This window comes from Zosterops lateralis (assembly GCF_965231275.1).
Source record: "Zosterops lateralis genome assembly, chromosome: 34".
NCBI classification, from domain to species: domain Eukaryota; kingdom Metazoa; phylum Chordata; class Aves; order Passeriformes; family Zosteropidae; genus Zosterops; species Zosterops lateralis.
The window spans coordinates 1,729,700-1,748,588 of record NC_139794.1 but is presented as its reverse complement, the minus strand read 5'-3'; the positions used below and the strand labels follow the sequence as shown (position 1 = coordinate 1,748,588).

Genomic DNA, 18,889 nt, shown 5'->3' with positions numbered 1-18,889 from the left:
AACCCTGAACCCCCAGAACTTCTGCAGTCCCCCCAACTCCCCGCAGTGTCCCTGATCCTCTGAGCCCCAGAAGCCCAAGCCAAACACAGAGGGGCAGCACCCAAAATCCCCCAGAACCCTGGAAAGATACACCAACATCCCTGCACAGCCCTCCAAGTGTTCCCCAAACCCTCCTGGAGCTCCAAGGGTCACCCCAATGTTTTTCAAAGTCCACCCAGGGATGCCCCTGGAGCCCAACCAAGACCTCCAAATTCTCCCCACAACCCCCAGGACCCGCAGCCAAGGTCACTGTGGACTTCCCGAGCTCAGGGGCCCTGGGTGCTGCCTTAACTCTGCCCCTCAGAAGAGGAGTTCTGGGGGAAGAAGCAGCCCATGGGATGGGATCAGGGCAATGGTGGTCCTGGGCAATGGGAGTGCTGTCATGGGGGTCCCAGGGAGGAGAGACCAAGGGAATGGGGGTCCCATGGTTGGGTTCTCAAGGGAATGGAGGTCCCAGGGATGGGCAGTGACTGGGTGAGCCCAAGGGTCACAGATCCTTCCCTGGGTGCCTCAGACTTTGGGGTGACTCAGAGCCCAGCGCAGCCCCCACAGGGTGCTCATGGCCAGGGGGGCACCCCAGGGTTGGGGCTCTGGGTCTGTTCCCCACACACTCCTGGGTGTTTTCCCATCCCCCCATTTCCTGGTTCAGCCATCCCAGGGAACACCTGAGCAGGCAACGGTGGGGGGATCCCAGGAAGGGGAAAAGGGGGGTGGGGGCTGCAGGCTGCAGTTGAGGGACTGTGGGGGAATGAAAGATTTTCACTATCTCTTTCCTGCAGCAGAAGGAAGAGGCCGTTTATGCTGAGCTGAGGACGTGGTTTCTGTCCTGGGGGGGCACATCCAGAGGGGTCCTGCCCTGAGGGAAAATTGCTCCTCTGCTGTGGTGACACCTGTGTCTTGTCCCAGGCTTTTATCCCAGGGGATTCCTCGTTCAGGGGGTGCCACATCTTTGGGGATTCCTGTCCCAAAGGTGGCACATCCTGGGGACCTCTGTCCTGGGGGGCCCCTGAGCATTCCGGCCTCCCCAGTGGGGGCCTGTGACCTCTGGGCTGCACAAACTTAAGGGGGCTCCTGATAAAACCTTGCCCTGATGATGGTAAATGCCAGGCTAAATTTGGTTGAATTCCCTGTTGCCCAATTGGTTGAGAAATACTATACATCCATGAAATAAAGGCAAAAGTCTTTTCCCAAACCATTTCTTTTCCCAAGGAAAAAAAAAAAAAAAACTCAGCAAAAATCAAATTAACCATGTGTAAAATGGTCTGGTTGATGGAATCCTTTTAATCATTGTGCTCCCAACAAGACATTCACAATAAAAACACAAAAAAATCACAGAGAAATGAGACCTTTTGGTTCCCTTTAGGAGCCCATCAGTGGATCCCACAGCAGTGTGTAGTTGTGGATAACACAGAGTGTGGAATCTCCTTGAGTGTCCAACAGGTCCATGGAGTTGTTCCCTGCCTGCTGGGCAGCAACCCAGCCCATAGGCTTTTCTCCTTCCCACTCTGAAACTTGATTTACTTCCCATGGCATCTGCTCCCAGAAGCTCTCTGTCTATCTTTGGAATAGTGCACAGGAATCCGTGGAAATGGCCGTGTGTCCCTCAGGGTCTGCTTCTCTGGTAAATGCACTCCAACCTGCCCTGAATTCCCCTGCCTGGGCACTCCCTGCTCCTGCTGGGACCCCCCACTTCCCCAAAACCACGGGTCGAGCCCCTGCTCAATAATTCCACACTTCTCCCTCTCTTCTGGTGTCCACATGCAGAACCCAAATATTCTTTCCGGGAGGTTCCAAAGGGCTGCAGGTTTTGTTCAAGAAGGAGGGTCCAGGTCAGGTAGTCGAGCAGATGGGTGTGGGATTTGCAGAACTTCTGGGGCTCTCTCAGTGCCTTGCTTTTGTCAGGGACAAAATGATCAGCTGCTGCATTTCCGGACTGGTTCCCTCACAGCTGCCCTTGCAGAGGGGTTTCCAGCCAGCCCTGCTCTGAAGACCATCAAAGGCCCTCACAGAGCCACTGCTTGGGCTGCCATTGGCTTTTGTGCTTCTTGCACAGGGCTGAGCAAACCACAGCCAGGCCTTTTTTGCCCACAGAATTCTCACCTTTGCAGCAGCTCTAAAGCTGCCAGAATCAAAGCCAAGGGGGCAGGGGGGACCCTCATGTCTTGGCTGCCAGCTGGGTCTGGCCAGAGCAGGGCTGGCCAATGCCCATCCCTGTGCATGGGGCTGGGCCATGGCTAGGCCCCACACTTGGATGGGCACTGGCTGCAAGGAGGAGGAGTTGGGGAGCTCCTTCCTGCCCTGGGCTCCATTCCCAAGCTGCTCTTGCTGGCTCAGATCCTGCAGGGGATGAGTGAGAATGGAGAAGTCTGGAGCCCTGCTGGAGCTGCCATCCCCCAGGACAGGACCCCTTGGCCAGCGTGTGTCCCCCCTGGGACAGGATCCCTCCAGCACAGGACCGCCCTGGATGTGCCCCCCAGGACAGAACTCACCCCCACATGTGACCCTCAGCACAAACGGCCTCTTCCTTCTGCTGCACGAGAGAGAAAGTGAAAGTGTGAGGGGGGCACAGCCTGACACCTCCACCCCCCACAGCCTCCCAATCCCCCCTGCAGACCCCTCCCCCCTGCTTCCCCCAACCTGTTCCTTGCTCAGGTGCTCCCCAGGATCATCAACGCAAAGAACTGGGGGGTTGTGAAATTGAGGGGAAAAAGGAAGGAAATGGAAATGAAGAGAGGAAGAAGTTCCTTGGGTGTGGTGGAACACAGATCCAGAGCCCCTTGGAATCCCCTTGAGGCGATCACCAGGCCACCAGCGCCTCAGGGGGCAGCACTGGGCTCTGTGTCACCCCAAATTCCCAGGCACCCAGGGAAGAAGCTGTGACCCATGGTCTCACCCAGCCCATGCCCATCCCTGGAATCCCCATTCCCGTGAGGCCCCAATCATGGGACCCCCATTCCTTCTGTCCCGCTCCCTGGCGCCCCTATCCCAGGACTGCCATTCCCCAAGATCTCCATTCCCAAAGATTCCCATCCTGGTAATTCCAGCCCCTGGGACCTGCTTTGCCCTGGAACCAATATTCCCCCAGGATCCCCATTCCCTGGGACCCTCCTTTCCCCTGGCATCCCTATCCCTTGTCCTCCATCCTTTGATAACAAATCCCTGGAGGCCTCGTTGTTCTGGGACACTCATCCCTGACTACTCTGATCCCCTGGGACCCACATTTCCAAGGGACCCCATCCCAGTGACTCCCCCTCCTCAGAATCCAAATACCCCTGGACACCCCGTTCCCCTAGACTCCCATCCATGGCTCCCTGCACTGCCTCAGCTCCAAATTCTGGCAACACCGGGTCCCTACTCTGTCCCACTATCACCCCCGTGTCTCACAAGGTCCCCACCCTGCCCCCACCAAGGGCCATCAACATGTGGGGGCGAGACCTGACCTCGCTTCCTTCCTCTTTGTCCAAAGAGCCCCACCCAGGGGACCGGTGGCCACAGCAGCGAGTGACAGCCAGTCCACATGGCTGGGGACACGGGGATGGCCGGGAAGGTGGCGCTGCTCCTCTGGGGTGAGTGCCCCGGGCACGGGTCTGACACCCCAGGGATGGGCCTTTTTGAGGCAGAGAGTGGTGGGGAGGGGGCACAGGGGGGCTGTGGGGTCCCCTGAGGTCCCCAAGGCCAGCAGAGCCAGTGCAAGAGGTGACCGAGGTTATGGGGTGGCTTTGGGGACAGGAGAAGTTTATTATTGGATGGACAATTACATGGGAACAGGGATTTGGGGAGGCATCATGGGGCTGGGGCAGCTGTGGTGACAGGGACAGCGGCACAGGGATACAGGGACAAGGGGACAAGGGGCCATGGGGACAAAGAGACAAAGGGACAAGGGGACGAGGAGACAAGCACTGTGCCTGTTGGCCATGGGGACAGAGGCCATGGGGCTGGTGGGGGTGACCTGTGCCAGCACGGGGTGGTCGTGGCACCCCCATTTCTGGGGAATCAATGATGTCCCCATGTCCTGCCTCAGCCTGTGGTAGCCAAGGTGTCCCAGGCCATGAGAGGTCTGTGCCATTCTGGTGTCTACATGGGGAAAGCTTGGGGACAATGCCACAACCCGAGCCCTGGGTGCTGCTGTCCTTGCAGTGTCACCCCCACCCAGCCCTGTCCCTTCTCCCTTCCAGCCCAGACCCTTGGCCTCGCTGGTGAGTCCTCGGGTGATGCCATATCCCTGCCCTGCTGTCCCCAGCCCCATGCAGTGGCCATGGCAGGCTGGTGTCCCCTGTCACCCACAGGTGCCCAGACCACCCAGCTCCTGGTGGAGCCCCCCTGGACACCAGCGGTGCTGTGGGGCTGGGTGACACTGACCTGCCTGGGCTCGGGGACCACCGGTGCCACCACCTGGTACAAGGATGGGCGGCGCTGGAGGAATGAATTCCGGGATAAGTTTGTTGTCACCGAGAATGGCACCTACAGGTGTGACAGACCTGGCACCGGGCTCAGCCCCCCCGTGAGAGTCTTAAATGGTGAGGGGGTTTGGGTGTCCCCAACCTGCCACCTGTGGGGACTCTGATAGCTCTGGGAGGTCTCTGCTCCATGGGTCACCTCCTGGTGTACCAGAGCCCAATCCCTGCCACCGGGACATCCCAGGGCATCCCAGTGTGAGGGGACTCCTCCCTTGCAATGAGTGGCCCAGGTGCTTCCCACTGCCATCAGGACCCTACGGATGCCCCTGGTGTGACAGGACCTCTCTGTCCCCCAGACTGGCTGGTGCTGCAGGTACCAGCACAGGCACTGCTGGAGGGGGACACGGTGACACTGCGCTGCCACAGCTGGCAGGACAGACCGCTCACCAGCGTGCACTTCTACCATGAAGAGAAGGATCTGGGGGGGCCCCAGGAAGGGACCGAGCTGTCTCTGTCCCCTCTGCAGCTGCACCACAGTGGCCGCTACCGCTGCAGGGGCTGGGTGGGGCCTGTAATGCCACAGTGGAGGGAGTCGGAGCTGGTGACAGTGACAGTGCACAGTGAGTGAACAGATGAGGACAGGGAACCCTGACATCCTCCAAGGGTTTCCCCACCACTGCCTGCATCCTTCATCCCTCCCTTTACCCCTCCCTGGCTCACCCAAAATTTCCCATGTCCCTGTGGGCTTCCCCCATGACTGCCCAGTTCCCTCTCCAGATCCCTCATCCCTCTCTATATCCCCCCCATCCCACCCTGGCATCCCACACCCCTTCCAAGGTCCCTGCTCTGCCCTCTGGTCCCTTTCCATCCCTGGGTGCACTGGGCCCTCTCTAAACCCCACATCATTCCCTGAGTCTCCTCAGTCTCTCTTGTGATCCTCCATCCCTGCCTGGTTCTCTCCACATTTCCATGGGGTCTCTTCTTTGTCCCAGGTCCCAACACACCTCCCAGGGTCCACTTCTGCTCACTGGGGTCCTCTGTGCTCCCCTCCCATCCTCCCTCCTTTCCCTCCCATGTCCCCCAACAATCCTGGCTTCCCCATGCCACCTGTGTCTCCCCACAGGGATTCCACTCTCAGGGGTGTCCCTGGTGGCACAGCCCCCCGGGGGACAGGTGGCACTGGGTGACCGCCTGGAGCTGAGCTGTGAAGTGACCACGGGGACAGGTCCCCTGTCCTTCACCTGGCACCGGGGGGGCTCAGGGGCACCACTGGGCACCGGCCCACACCTGGAGCTGCTCCACGTTGTGAACAATGACAGCGGCCACTATCACTGCCAGGTCAGCGATGGGGACAGCGTGGTCAAGAGTGTCCCCCTGAATGTCACTGTTCTGGGTGAGCAGGACTGTCCGGGTGGGGGTGATCCCACCCATAGCATCCTCCAGGATACCCTCATCCCCCCATTCCTTTCCCTCTTCTGGATGCCAGCCCCTCCCTGTGGCCTCAGCCCTGTCTCTGTCCCAGCAGTGCCCGTGGCCAATGCCACCATCACCCCTGGTCCCCTGTCACACCAGGTGCACACAGGTGACCCCGTGACCCTGCACTGCTCAGTGCAGGTGGGCTCAGCCCCTGTCACCTTCACCTGGCTGCACAATGGGCAGGAGGTGGCCCGGGGTCCCATTCTGGAACTTGGGGACATCGATGTGGGACATTCGGGCACCTACCAGTGCGTGGCCACCAACCAGCTGGGACAGGATGGGCACCGCGTGTTCCAGGCACTCAGCCCCAAGCTGGCCCTGGAGGTGACACCACAGGGACACGGGGACACAGGTGGGGTCACTCAGGGTCACCAGGGAGTACAGGATTTCTGTGGTGATGGGTGATCCTGATGTTTCCCTCTCTGTTTCTTGCAGTGGCTGCAGGGGTCGGCAGGACCCTCCTGTTCCTGGTCCTGCTTGTGGCTGTCATCGGGGGCTGTCACTGCTGGCACCACTGGGGTGGGTGACAATGAGGGGACAGTGGTTGCAGGGAAGCCCCCTAGAGTTTTGGAACCATAGGGCGGCACTCAAAGCTCCAGAATTGTCACCTTGTCTGAGGGTCCTGTAGGGTTTGCGGAGGTGCTGGAGAGTCCTGCAGGGATTTTGGGGATTCTTTCACGGGTCCTGGGGGCATTTGGGCATTCTCTCTCCCTGCTGAGGTTTGGGTTCTTGAGGCTGAGTTGGCTGGGGGCACCTGGGAGGCTCATAAATTCTGGGGGCCTCAGGGATGCTTAGGGGTCCTCATGGGAATTGAGGGTCCCATGGGAGTTCAGGAATTCTGAGAGGTGTCAGGGCCCCAGGGAACCCCACCATCACCTCTCCCCTCTTTCCTCTGCAGCCTCCAGGAAGCACCAGAAAAGGTGAGTGGAGGTCTCCAGCTGTGGCCCCCCTTTTACCCCCATCCCACAACTCTCCATTCCCTGCCACACATCCCCTTTATCCCTACAGGGCCCCCCCAGAGCCCCCAGCCCCCATTGGACAAGCAGGAGGTTCTGTATGCCCACGTCGTGAGAGCCAAACAGGCATAGTGTGAGTACAGTGGCGGGGGGGACAGTGACACGTCACCCACCGGTGTCACTCTCCACCTTGGTGCCCCCAACTGGTGTCTCCTGCAGGTCCTCCCTGTGTCACCATCACACAGGAACCCCAGGCAGCCTACACAGAGCTGCCAGGACCCCATGGGCACCCACAGGAGCCCAGTGACATCTATGACAATTTGCTGTGACACTGGGGGGCTGGAGGGCACAGGGGCCCTCACCCATGGGCACCCCCACATGTGTGAGCTGCCTCTAAAAACTGCCCCTTCCCCTGCCAGTGGTGGCACAAAAGGCAAAGATTCCAAAGGGCTGAGACAAGAACAATTTCCTGCAAACAGCAACGAGAGAACAAAACCAACAGCAGCAGCAACAAAGTTCAAAATCCAAAGGGTCACAAAAGGAACAATTCCCAGGGAAAGCCCCTGGACCTTTCCCCTGGCACATTTCCGTCACCAGAGGAACCTGGCAGGACCCTGGACCTTCATTGCTCTGATGACCAAAGCGGCCTTCAGGAGGCTCTGGATTCTCTTCTCCCCTGTCTCAAACCCCTCCTGTGTTGTGTTCCCCACATGATGATTTCACAAGGGCCCTGTGGGGGTTGTGGCACCTCCCCATTTTGCAGTGCAGTCGGGATCAGGCCAAGGCACAGGATGGGGTGTCAGAGAGAGAAAAAGTTTTATGTCTGGAGATATTTTGGAACACCGGTGTGTGGCTGGGGTGAGTCAGGCCTTGCTTTTGGTGAGACAGGGCCCTGTCTGTCAATCAGTCTGTCAGGCATGGCACACAGGGGACAGTGAGACACTCTGCCAAACCCAGCTCCTGAGTGACCAAGTGACCAGAAGTCCAACTTAGGGGAAGGGGCCTTCGTAGTCCAAGGGCTTAAAAGGTAGAGCATGAGGTGGCCCTGTGTTTGACCCTGTCTTCTCTTGGAGTGTCTGGCCCATCTACACTGGAAGCCATGGTTTGGCAACTGTCTTGGTTTTGAAGAGAAATGTCTGCCAAGGAAAGCAGGAACCTTCCTGGAATGGAAAGAAGAGCCCAGCCTAAAATTTTTTCATAATTTCAAAAATTAAGAGATTTCCAGGAAATATTGTAGGAAAGTGCATAACAGCTCTTTACTAAAGGGGTTTGCAAAGCAAACAGAACAAACAACAAGACAAAACCAGAACTTTCCCACCTGCTCTGGGCTGGTTTTTCGTCTTTGGTGCAGTTATGACCACGTCCGCCAGGGGGCGCTGGAGGAAGCACTCACAGCCAGCAAGGGGCGCTGGAGGAAGCACTCCTGGCCAGCAGGGGGCGCTGCAGGAAGCACTCCCGGCCAGCAGGGGGCGCTGGAGGAAGCACTCCTGGCCAGCAGGGGGCGCTGCAGGAAGCACTCCCGGCCAGCAGGGGGCGCTGGAGGAAGCACGCCCGGCCAGCAAGGGGCGCTGCAGGAAGCACTTCCGTCCAGCAGGGGGCGCCCCAGTGCCAGCTCAAACCCCCTCAGGGGCAATGGCAGCCTCGGCCGGGAGGGAGGAGGGGAAATCACTCCTTTTGCAAACTCACGGGCACCAACCAGTCCTGGCACCACCACCAGCAGTGGGCAGAAGTGGCCAAGGGCAGCAGGTTGGATCCTAGTGCTTAGTGGCAGCGTAGCAGTGTCCCGGGGCCAGGCACATGCCCTGCACAACACATGCCACTGCTCTCCCTGATCCCAAAGGGAGGGATGACAGCACCAAATTCCCAGCTAATCCTTGAGCCACAACAGCACCACTCCTGGTTTATGGTACAGTTCTTGAAACCCTCAGCCTTTCCCTTGCTTTTTCTCCCTCAGCCCTGGCATAGCAGCTTTGGGAATGTTGAATTCCCCTGGGATGGTGAGGAAAGCAGGTGCTTGGAGCTGCCCCTGCCAGGGCTCCTCACGGGGCTCCAGCCCACATTTGGAGTTCCTGCTCTTCCTGGGCCGCTCCTGGTCCCGACACAGCAGCCACAGGGAGAGGAAGAGGAGAGGAGCAGAGCCACAGCCTCAAGGCTTTTACAGCTCCTCCTTCCCCCAGGAATTTTGGGATAGTGGCAACACTAGACACATTTTTGGAGAGAGCTGCCCCCACCTCTGCCCATATGGAGCTATTTTGCCTTCTGGGAAGGTTTTCTGTTGGTTTTTGCTGGTGCTGGACACGATTCAGTGCCTGTGCCATGTGGCTGGTGCCTCACGCTGGCCGGCCAGGAAGGCAGAGCTGGAGCAGCGGCCGAGGCGGGAGCGGCTGGAGCAGGTGGCCAGGTGACCCCCAGGATAGAACCTGCTCCCCTGTGTGGCACTCAGCACAAACAGCCTCTTCTTTCTGCTGCAGGAGAGAGAAAGTGAAAGTGTTGGGGGGGCATAGCCAGACACTCCCATCCCCCACAGCCTCCCAACCCCCCCTGCAGACACCTCACCCCTGCTTCCCCCACCCTGGGGTTCTCCCAACCCGTTGCCTGCTCAGGTGCTACCCAGGATTATCAAGGCACGAACTTGAGGGTTATGAAATTGAGAGGAAAAAGGAGGGAAATGGAAATGAAGAGAGGAAAAAGCTCCTTGGCAGTGGGGGAACACAGACCCAGAGGCCCTCAGAATCCACCTGGGGTGATCACCAGGCCACCAGCACTTAGAGGGGCAGCGCTGGGCTCCATGTCACCCGAAAATCTGAGGCACCCAGGGAAGGAGCTGTGACCCATGGGCCAGCCCAGCCACTGACCTTCCATGGCACTCCCATTCCTTATGTTTCCCCTCCCTGTCCCCCTGTCCTGGGACTGCCATTCTCCTTGATCTCCCTGGCCCAGGAACCCATTTCCAAGGAGCCCTCTCCCATTCATTCCATCTCTACAAGCCCCCTTCCCTCAGGGCCTTCAGTCTCCCAGGAGGCCCCATTCCCCTGGCACCATCATCCCTGCCACACCCATCCCATCACCCAAATCCCTGGAGCCACCGTTCCTCTGGGACTCTCATTCATGAGTTCCCCGAGTCCTGGGACCCCAATTCCCATTGCACCCCCATATCCAGTGACCCTCCCTCCTCAGGACCCTCATTTCCCAGAGACTCCATCCCTGGGACCCCCCATTCTCCTGGACGCCCATCCCTGGCTCCCCAAACCCCCTGAGGACCCACTCCTGAGAACCCTCCGTCCCACCGTGTGCCACCCAGCCTTGCCCCCAGCCTGTCCCCAACCTGCCCAAAGCCTGTCCCCAACCTGTCCCCAACCTGCCCAAAGCCTGTCCCCAGCTTGTGTCCAGCCTGCCCGCACCAGGTGCCAGTGACACAGGAGGGTGAGACCTGACCTCGCTTCCTTCCCATTCCGCAGAAGAGCTGCCACCCAGGGGCCCGGTGGCCACAGCAGCAAGGGACAGCCAGTCCACATGGCTGGGGACACGAGGATGGCCGGGAAGGTGGCGCTGCTCCTGTGGGGTGAGTGCCCCAGGCACGGGCCTGACACCCCAGGGATGGGCCCTGGTGAGGCAGAGACCGGTGGGGAGGGGGCACAGGGGGGCTGTGGGGTCCCCTGAGGTCCCCAAGGCCAGCAGAGCCAGTGCATGGGCACGGAGCCCAGTGTGACCAGAGTCATGGGGTGGCTGTGGGGACATGAACAGGAGGGTGGAGATGTGGGGATAAGGATGTGGTAAAAGGAACCTTGGGGCAGGGCAGCTATGGGGACAGGGAAACAGGGTTTCAGGAACAGGGACGAGGGCCACATACCATGTAGTTGGGAAATACTGTCCATGGTTAAATCCACTCCTCGGTCTCGTGCCCACTTATAGGTGGCATTTCTACCCTGATGACCTGAGGCATCATGGGCCCATAGAGCCAGGAACAACTCTCCCTTGTCTTGCCAATCTAAGCCTATCTTTGATACCTCTATATTTGCAGCCTGATCTACCTGCTTGCTGTTTTGGTGTGCCTCATTAGCCTGACTCTTGGGGACATGGGCATCTGCATGGTGGACTTTCACAGGTAGCTTCTTTAACTGAGTAGCAATGTCTTTCCATTCATCAGCAGTCCAGACTGGTTTTCCCCTATGCTGCCAGTTGGCCTTTTTCCACTTTTCCAGCCAGCCCCACAGTGCACTGGCTACCATCCACAAATCAGTGTAGAGGTAGAGCCTTGGCCACTTCTGTCTTTCAGCAATGTCCAGGGCCAATTGAACGGCTTTGAGTTCAGCAAGTTGGATTGAGTCAACTCAATCCACCTTCTCCTTCAGTGGCTTGTGTGACCTGTCGTGTGGGGCTCCATACGGCTGCTTTCCACTTGCAGTTCATCCCCACGATGCAACAGGAACCATCAGTGAAAAGAGCGTAGTGTGTTTCTTCTACTGGCAGTTGGTTGTATGGAGGAGCTTCTTCAGCCCTTGTCACTTGTTCTTGCTCCTCTTCATCTGTGAGACCAAAGTTTTCATCTTCTGGCCAGTTTGTAATTATCTCCAAAATCCCAGGGCGATCTGGGTTTCCAATATGGGCACTCAATATGATGAGGGCAATCCATTTGCTCCATGTGGCATCAGTTGCGTTGTGGGTAGAGGGGACCTTTCCTTTAAACATCCACGCCAGCACCAGTAGTCGGGGTGCCAGGAGGAATTGTGCTTCTGTACAAATCACCTCTGAGGCAGCTCCTTTATAGGTGGTCAAGATTTCCTTCTCTGTGAGAGTGTAGTTGTCTTTGGACCCTCTGTAGCTTCAGCTCCAGTATCCCAGTGGTCAGACTTGAGTCTCCCCAGGCACCTTCTGCCAAAGGTTCCAGGACAGACCATGGTTCCCAGCTGCAGAGTAAAGCACATTCTTCACATCTGGTCCCGTCCTGACTAGGCCAAGGGCTACTGCATGAGCAATCTCCTGCTTGATCTGGGCAAACCCATGTTGCTGTTCAGGGCCCCAGTGGAAATTGTTCTTGCGGATAACCAGGTAGAGAGGGCTCACGATCTGGCTGTACTCAGGAATGTGCATCCTCCAAAAGCCTATGGCACCTAGGTGTTGCTGATTTTCTTAAATCAGGAGGTCATGATTTATATCAAGAGTTTGAACTACTGTGACTGAGTTCTGACCTGAGGCCTTGGTGAGGCCTTGAAGCCTGTTGCGCAGCTAAAATTCCATCAGGTGTGTGGCGCAGCTAGAAAAAGACGCCTTAAGGTGTTTGGAGAAGATAATGGGAATTTGAAGGTCACTGAGTGAAGTAGTTAGTAGGCACATGTGTAGCCACCTTAATTGTAACTAAAATAATGAGTGTTTGCATTTTTTCCCTTGCTGTGTGCCAACGACTGAGCTATCCAAACTGTAAACTTAATAGAAATGTATAAAAGACGCCATTTCTCTCAAAATAAAGGAGTTACATAGTGTTACTCACATTGAGCGGACCTACGTTTTCTCTGGTCAGTCCTCCCTTTTTCTATCAAGGTTTCCCTGGCAAGATCTGGCGCCTGGATCTCAGGGACCTTTTTTCCTTAAATGGGTTTTTTCCCTCGAGGGTTTTGCTTTTTCTTTTTGTCGTTGCGACATAAATATTGCTGCAGACGTGCGGCGGAGGATTTTAGCTTAACTGCGGGTAAATCCTCCAGACGGTTTTAGCCTAAACCGCGGGAATCCGTCTTCGGTCCTAGCTTAGACGCGGGTGGACCCGGGAGTCCTACGGTGGACTTCCCTGAAGCCTCCTTGCTTGACTTGGACTGGATCGGCTCGGACCGGAATTCGGCTCGGACCGACACAGGACAGACGGAGCAACAAGGAGCGGAGACTGGCACCGCGAGGTGGTCGTCTGACTTCGAAAGAGCGTCAGCGCCACCCCGTGGCTGAAGGTAAGCCGTGTTGAGAAAAGAAAGACACTGTAGGATGGATTCAGCCTTGGGCGTGGCAATGCGGCTGCTTTTAAATATCCTCTCTAAGAGAGGTGAAACAGTAACCGACAATGAGTTGGAGCAATTGGCTCTGTGGGCCAGGCAAAAAGGACACTTGCAACAGCCTTCTCTGCTGTTCAGTTCCATCGAGTGGTCAGAGATTGGTGATTTGCTTTGGAAAACTGTGATAGCTGGTGGGAAGGAAGGCAAAACCGCACAGGAGCCTGGTACAGTGTTGAGAAAGGTGCTTCGTACCTTGCAGCTTCTCTCGGCAGAACAGGCTTTCGAGGGTGCAGCGCAGGAACAACTAGACCCTCCCCCATCCCTCAGACCCAAAACAGCAAAATTTTACGGTTTCGGAGATCGTCCGATTCGCGGTTTGCGTGCGTCGGTCAGCCCCACCCCTCGGGACGTCAGCGATCGGGTGACCCAAGCGGAGACCTTCTCTCCTCCGCGGTCAGCACGAACTGCGAGCGAACCAGAAGTGTCTCGCTCGCCTTGCTCCATGGGCGGGGAGATAGGCGGAGACTCAGGTGGAGCTGGGGGCATGGATGGGCAGAGCCAAGTGACATCGAGCCGGGGCGGACCACAAGGCAGAGCAGGCGGCGGAGATCGAGTTGACGTAGCAGTGCAGGCAGGGCCGAATTGCCCTCAGCGCGCGCAAGCGCACAGCGACCTGGATGTGCGTGATGTCATCCGTCGGCGCGCGACGTCATCTGACACAGCACAGTCTCCATCCACCATGGGGGGAGACACAGTGTCACGTCGCCTGGCAACCACCGCTCACACGGCTTCAGCTTCAGCACGATCGCGCAGTCCATCACAGCGTCCTCTCCCTTCTGATTCCGAATCAGATTCAGTCACTGTGAACTTTCGAATATCAGCTTCTGCAGTCCGCGACAGGCAGCAATCGCAAGAACAGCCACCGCGTGTCGCTGTGGAACAACTTGAACGGTGCAAATCATTTAAACACTACAATTCTGTTCTGCAACAAATTATGTCTGATTTTATTAAAATGCCAAAATCACAGGAACAACAAACACCTTCCAATTCTTCACTTGTTCCTTCACCAGAAGTGTCATCAGTCCCTGGTGTTTCAACATCTGCATGTACAGAGAACTCGATCGTGGAACGTGGAAACTGGGATGCAACCGATCCCATTGAAAACATTGCTGCCAAGTGGAAACCTTTAGATTGGAAACTGCTCCGGAAAGCCAAAGACACTGTCAAAACACACGGACTCAGATCCAAAGCAGCGCAAGACATCATTCACCACATCTACACAGTTAACCTTCTTTGCCCAGCTGACTGTACCAGCATTGCATCTTTGCTTCTCACACCATTGCAGCTTCTCATCTTTGAGCGACAATGGCAGCACTTGGCTATGGAAGAAGCCAGCAAGCATCGACAGGTGGGTGGTCCATTTTGCAACATCCAGCCCAACATGTTAACTGGGCACGGCCTGTACGCTTCATCCTCTGTGCAGCTCACCTATCCTGTTGAAGTCCATCAATTGGCTCAATCACTAGCTCTCAGAGCTCTGCTGCTGGTCCCAGACATGAAAAGATCAAAGAAAAAGAATAAGTTTTCACATCACAACAGACCGGTTTGCTTCCACTGTGGTGAGTCAGGTCACGTCAAGCGATCATGCCAAAAGCCTGTGTGGTGCACAACATGCGATGCTGACAGTCACGCCACTGAAGCTTGCAGGAGGTCGACAGACTCCAAGGACAGCACAACCTGTGGAACTTCTTCAGTCAACACTTTTACAGACCAATGCTGAAACTTCTCCTCTTGCCATTGTCTTTCAATGGCAAAAGAAAAAGGGGGAGAGAACCGTCCTGAACAGAAAAATGAACAGAAAAATGATTGAACAAAAAAAAATAAAAAAACTATAATTTTTGAAAATTCTGAAAATTGAAAAGTCTGGTTTTGAAAATTAAAATAGAATCTGTGGAAAATCTAGTCTAATGCCACAGAAATTGTCATTGAATGGGTGTTTCTGCCAGTGCAGCCAAAGAGTCGTGTCAAGCGCAGGACAGACGCTTTTGCTGCCTTGATAAGGAAAGGCAGAGACAGAATTGTTGAAATAGACGGGAAAGAACCAGCAGACATCAGCATTCCCGCAAGAGATGAAGATAGAATCAAGGCCATCATGTCCTCTGTGTGATGCACATTCAGAATCATCAGTGCAACAGAGTTTGGGAGAAAGCAATGTACGAGCTGATGCAGGCATCAGCTGTGCTGTGCATGTTCTTCCCAAAAATCCTGAAAACAAGTTTAAAAAGGCTCGCAACAGTCATGAGACAATGAGACATTCCATCAAAATGCACAAGCCTTGCACCGACAATTTCAGATTCTTTTGAGTGCATGCCTGCCCTCAGTCATCCCGAATCCGGGCTGAGGCTGGGCACAAAACCCAAAGGGACTGAAAGCTTTAGAGTTGTGGCAGATGGATGTAACTCATGTCCCAGAGTTTGGGAGATTGAATTACGCCCCTGCTACTCAAAATCTAATTAGGCAACAGCATGGCCAAGGGAAAGGAGTTTGCATGTAGAAAGGCATCTGTCTGCTTGTTTTGCAGTCATGGGTGTGCCTGTGGAATTTAAGACCGACGATGGTCCAGCTTATGTCGGTCAATGAGTATGGGGAGTGAAGCATACCACAGGGATCCCTCATTCTCCCACAGGTTTTTTGTGGTGTTCGGATTGGTTTCCTCTCATGCTGGGTTGGAGATCGAGCCAGCTCAGGTGGTTCAGGAAACTGAGTGGGGAGTGGTAGTCATTTCCATGCCAGAGTCTCTTACCACAGGTCAAGCTATTGTTGGAAGTGCAGATTACACCCTCAAAGAATATCTTGTAAAGCAGAAACAGACAGATGACACTGATGTAGTTATTAGATTGTATAAGGTTTTGTTTGGTTTAAATCATTTATGTTTAGCAGAAGGTCAAGAGGCAATTCCAGGACTTTGTGTTTACCATAAAAATATGCAGACGGGTGAATGGCAGGGACCAAAGTCAAGTGTTGTTTAATGGTTGAGAATGTATGTGTGTATTCACAGAAGCTGGTCCTGTCTGAGTGTCGAGTCGTGTCCTCCAACAAGAACGAATACCATCAATCAACGAGAACAATCAAGAGGACATCAATTCACCTGAAACATCTTTGGACAATTTTGAACCCTCTGATTCTTCTGAGTTTGATAAAAATTAGTTTTAGAGTGTGTGAATTTAATAGTTATATAAGTATATAGTAAAACTTAAGTTATTTTAAGTTAGTATAAGTTAAAAATTTAAGTTATAAATTAAGAATCTAAAAATTAAGTTATAAGTTAAGTTAAGAATTTTAGGACAAACTGGAAAAAGGAACCAAAAGTGCCAGTGAAATGATGTGGTTTGAACTACTTTTCATTTCCATTGGTTTGATGCAAGGAGTGATTGGAGTGCTCAATGTAGACCAGAGAGAGAACATGTGGGTCACATGGGCCAATCGAACTGGACAAGATTCATTTTGCTTGTCGTTAGCGACACCGTCCAGTCCGTTTCGCACCTGCTTGATTGGAGTTCCATTGCTTTCCATGGCAGAGTTCAAAAGTCTGACACAAGCGAAAATCTATTCTAACGTGTCAGAAGCTTGGAACGCATGGTGCAATCAGCCCATCGAGTCCACTCACAAACACTCCGAAAATTGGTGTGAAGTTCACAAAATTCCCCGAAATGATTTGGGAGCGCAAGTTGTTGCCATCACGCAAAATCTAAAAGTGGTAAGTGCAGAGCCACAGGAATTCGATCTTCTTGGTTCTGTACCAGGCAAGTATTGCCTGATGTTTGGACATGAGAGACAGTCCAAGGATGGCAACATTTGGTTGTTTTCTAAATCTCCATTGTATTTTAGTTATGCAGAGTACTGCAACAATTGGACTCAACTTGTAGCACCACCACAAGATGCTGCAAGAAAATTACCACCGGGAATTTTCCTCATCTGTGGGGATCGAGCGTGGTCTGCAGTACCCAAGAGAGCTGCAGGAGGCCCATGTTATTTTGGGAAATTAACCCTGTTTGCTCCGTCCATTCATCAAATTACGAAATTTTCAAAAACATCCCGACGATTCAAACGCGAAGTCATTGAATTGGATCCTGGATGTAAATCCACAGTATCACTGTGGGGACGTCCAGCTGTAATAGTGGCTTCGATCTTTGTTCTGGGAGTTGCATCAGCGCAAGCTCTCACCCAGTTACGAACCTTAGCGTGCTGGACATCTAAACAAATTAATATAACATCTAAACTTCTGAGTGAACTTGCTGCGGATGTCGGAACAGTCCACCATGCAGTGCTTCAGAACAGAGCAGCCATCGACTTTCTGCTCCTTGCCCAAGGGCATGGTTGTGAGGAGTTTGAAGGCATGTGCTGCATGAATTTGTCAGATCACTCACGGTCAATCTATCAACAACTTGATCAGCTAAGGCGTAACATGGGACAAATTGTAGTGGTTGATTCTCCTTTTGACAAGTGGATCAGTTCATTTGGTTTTACTGGTTGGATCAAAGATTTGATCTGTTTTGGGACCATTGTACTCATCATTATTGTAGTTGTATTAGTAGTAGTGCCTTGTTTGTTGAAATGTATGCAAAAGGTAGTTAGTTGCGCCTTCAACTCAGTCTGGGTAGTTCAAAAAGAAAAAGGGGGACTTGTTGCTGATTTTCTTAAATCAGGAGGTCATGATTTATATCAAGAGTTTGAACTACTGTGACTGAGTTCTGACCTAAGGCCTTGATGAGGCCTTGAAGCCTGTTGTGCAGCTAAAATTCCATCAGGTGTGTGGCGCAGCTAGAAAAAGACACCTTAAGGTGTTTGGAGAAGATAATGGGAATTTGAAGGTCACTGAGTGAAGTAGTTAGTAGGCACATGTGTAGCCACCTTAATTGTAACTAAAATAATGTATGTTTGCATTCTTTCTCTTGCTGTGTGCCAATGACTGAGCTATCCAAACTGTAAACTATATAGAAGTGTATAAAAGACGCCATTTCTCTTGAAATAAAGGAGTTACGTAGTGTTACTCACATTGATCGGACCTACGTTTCTCTGGCCAGTCCTCCCTTTTATTTTTATCAAGGTCACCCTGGCAAGAGTCCGGCACGGACGGGGTTAATGATGGGAGTTATGGGTTTAAAAATGGGGTTAAAAATGGGAGTTTTGGGGTTAAAAAGGGGGATCTTGGGTTGGAAAATGGTAATTTTGGGAACCGGCACTGATGGGATTAATAACGGGAGTTATGGGGCTAATAATGGGCATTATGGGGTTGGAAAATGCGGATTTTGTTGTTAAAAAAATGGGGATTTTGGAACCAAAACTGGGAATTTTGGGGTTAAAAAACCAGAAATTTTGAATCATAAAATGGGGATTTTGAGTTTGGAAAATGGGCATTTCAGTGTTAAAAAACTGGGAATTTTGGGGTTGGAAAATGGGAGTTTTGGGTTTCAAACTGGAGATTTTGGGATGGGAAAAGGCCGGAACTGCCCCCCACAACATCACCTGGGACCCCACACAAAGGGCCGGCACTGACGGGGTTAATGGCGGGGGTTTGGGGGGAAAAATGGGGATTTTGGGTTGGAAATGGGGATTATGGGGTTAAACCCGGGGATTATGGGGTTAATAATGGGAGTTTGGGATTAATAATGGGAGTTATGGGGTTAAAAATGGTGATTTTGGGGTGGGAAAAGGGCGCAGCACCGACCACAACATCAGCTGTGAGCCCAAAACAAAGGTCCAGCACTGATGGGGTTAAAAATGGGAGTTATGGGGTTAAAAATGGGGGTTAAAAATGGGGATTTTGGGTTGGAACCGGGGATTATAGGGTTAAAAATGGGCATTAAGGTGTTCAACCCGAGGATTATGGGGTTAATAATGGGAGTTTTGGGGGTGGAAAATGGGAATTTTGGGGTTAAAAAACCAGAAATTTGGATCGGAAAATGGTGATTTTGGGGTTGGAACCGGGGTTTGTGGGGTTAATAATGGGAGTTTTGGGGTTGGAAAATGCACATTTTATTAT

General features: G+C 53.7%; 1 protein-coding gene across 1 annotated transcript in view; it reads left to right on the top strand.

The window, feature by feature from the left end:
- Positions 1 to 4,250: 4,250 nt before the first annotated feature.
- The window catches only part of LOC310921430 (low affinity immunoglobulin gamma Fc region receptor III-like), a gene marked incomplete at both ends in the record, with an annotated part of 68,861 nt that continues 54,222 nt past the window's right edge, over positions 4,251 to 18,889 (top strand). The window contains 3 exon segments of the mRNA XM_083881559.1: positions 4,251 to 4,283; positions 4,286 to 4,556; positions 4,793 to 5,056. Of these exon segments, the coding sequence (XP_083737685.1) occupies positions 4,251 to 4,283; positions 4,286 to 4,556; positions 4,793 to 5,056 (568 nt within the window).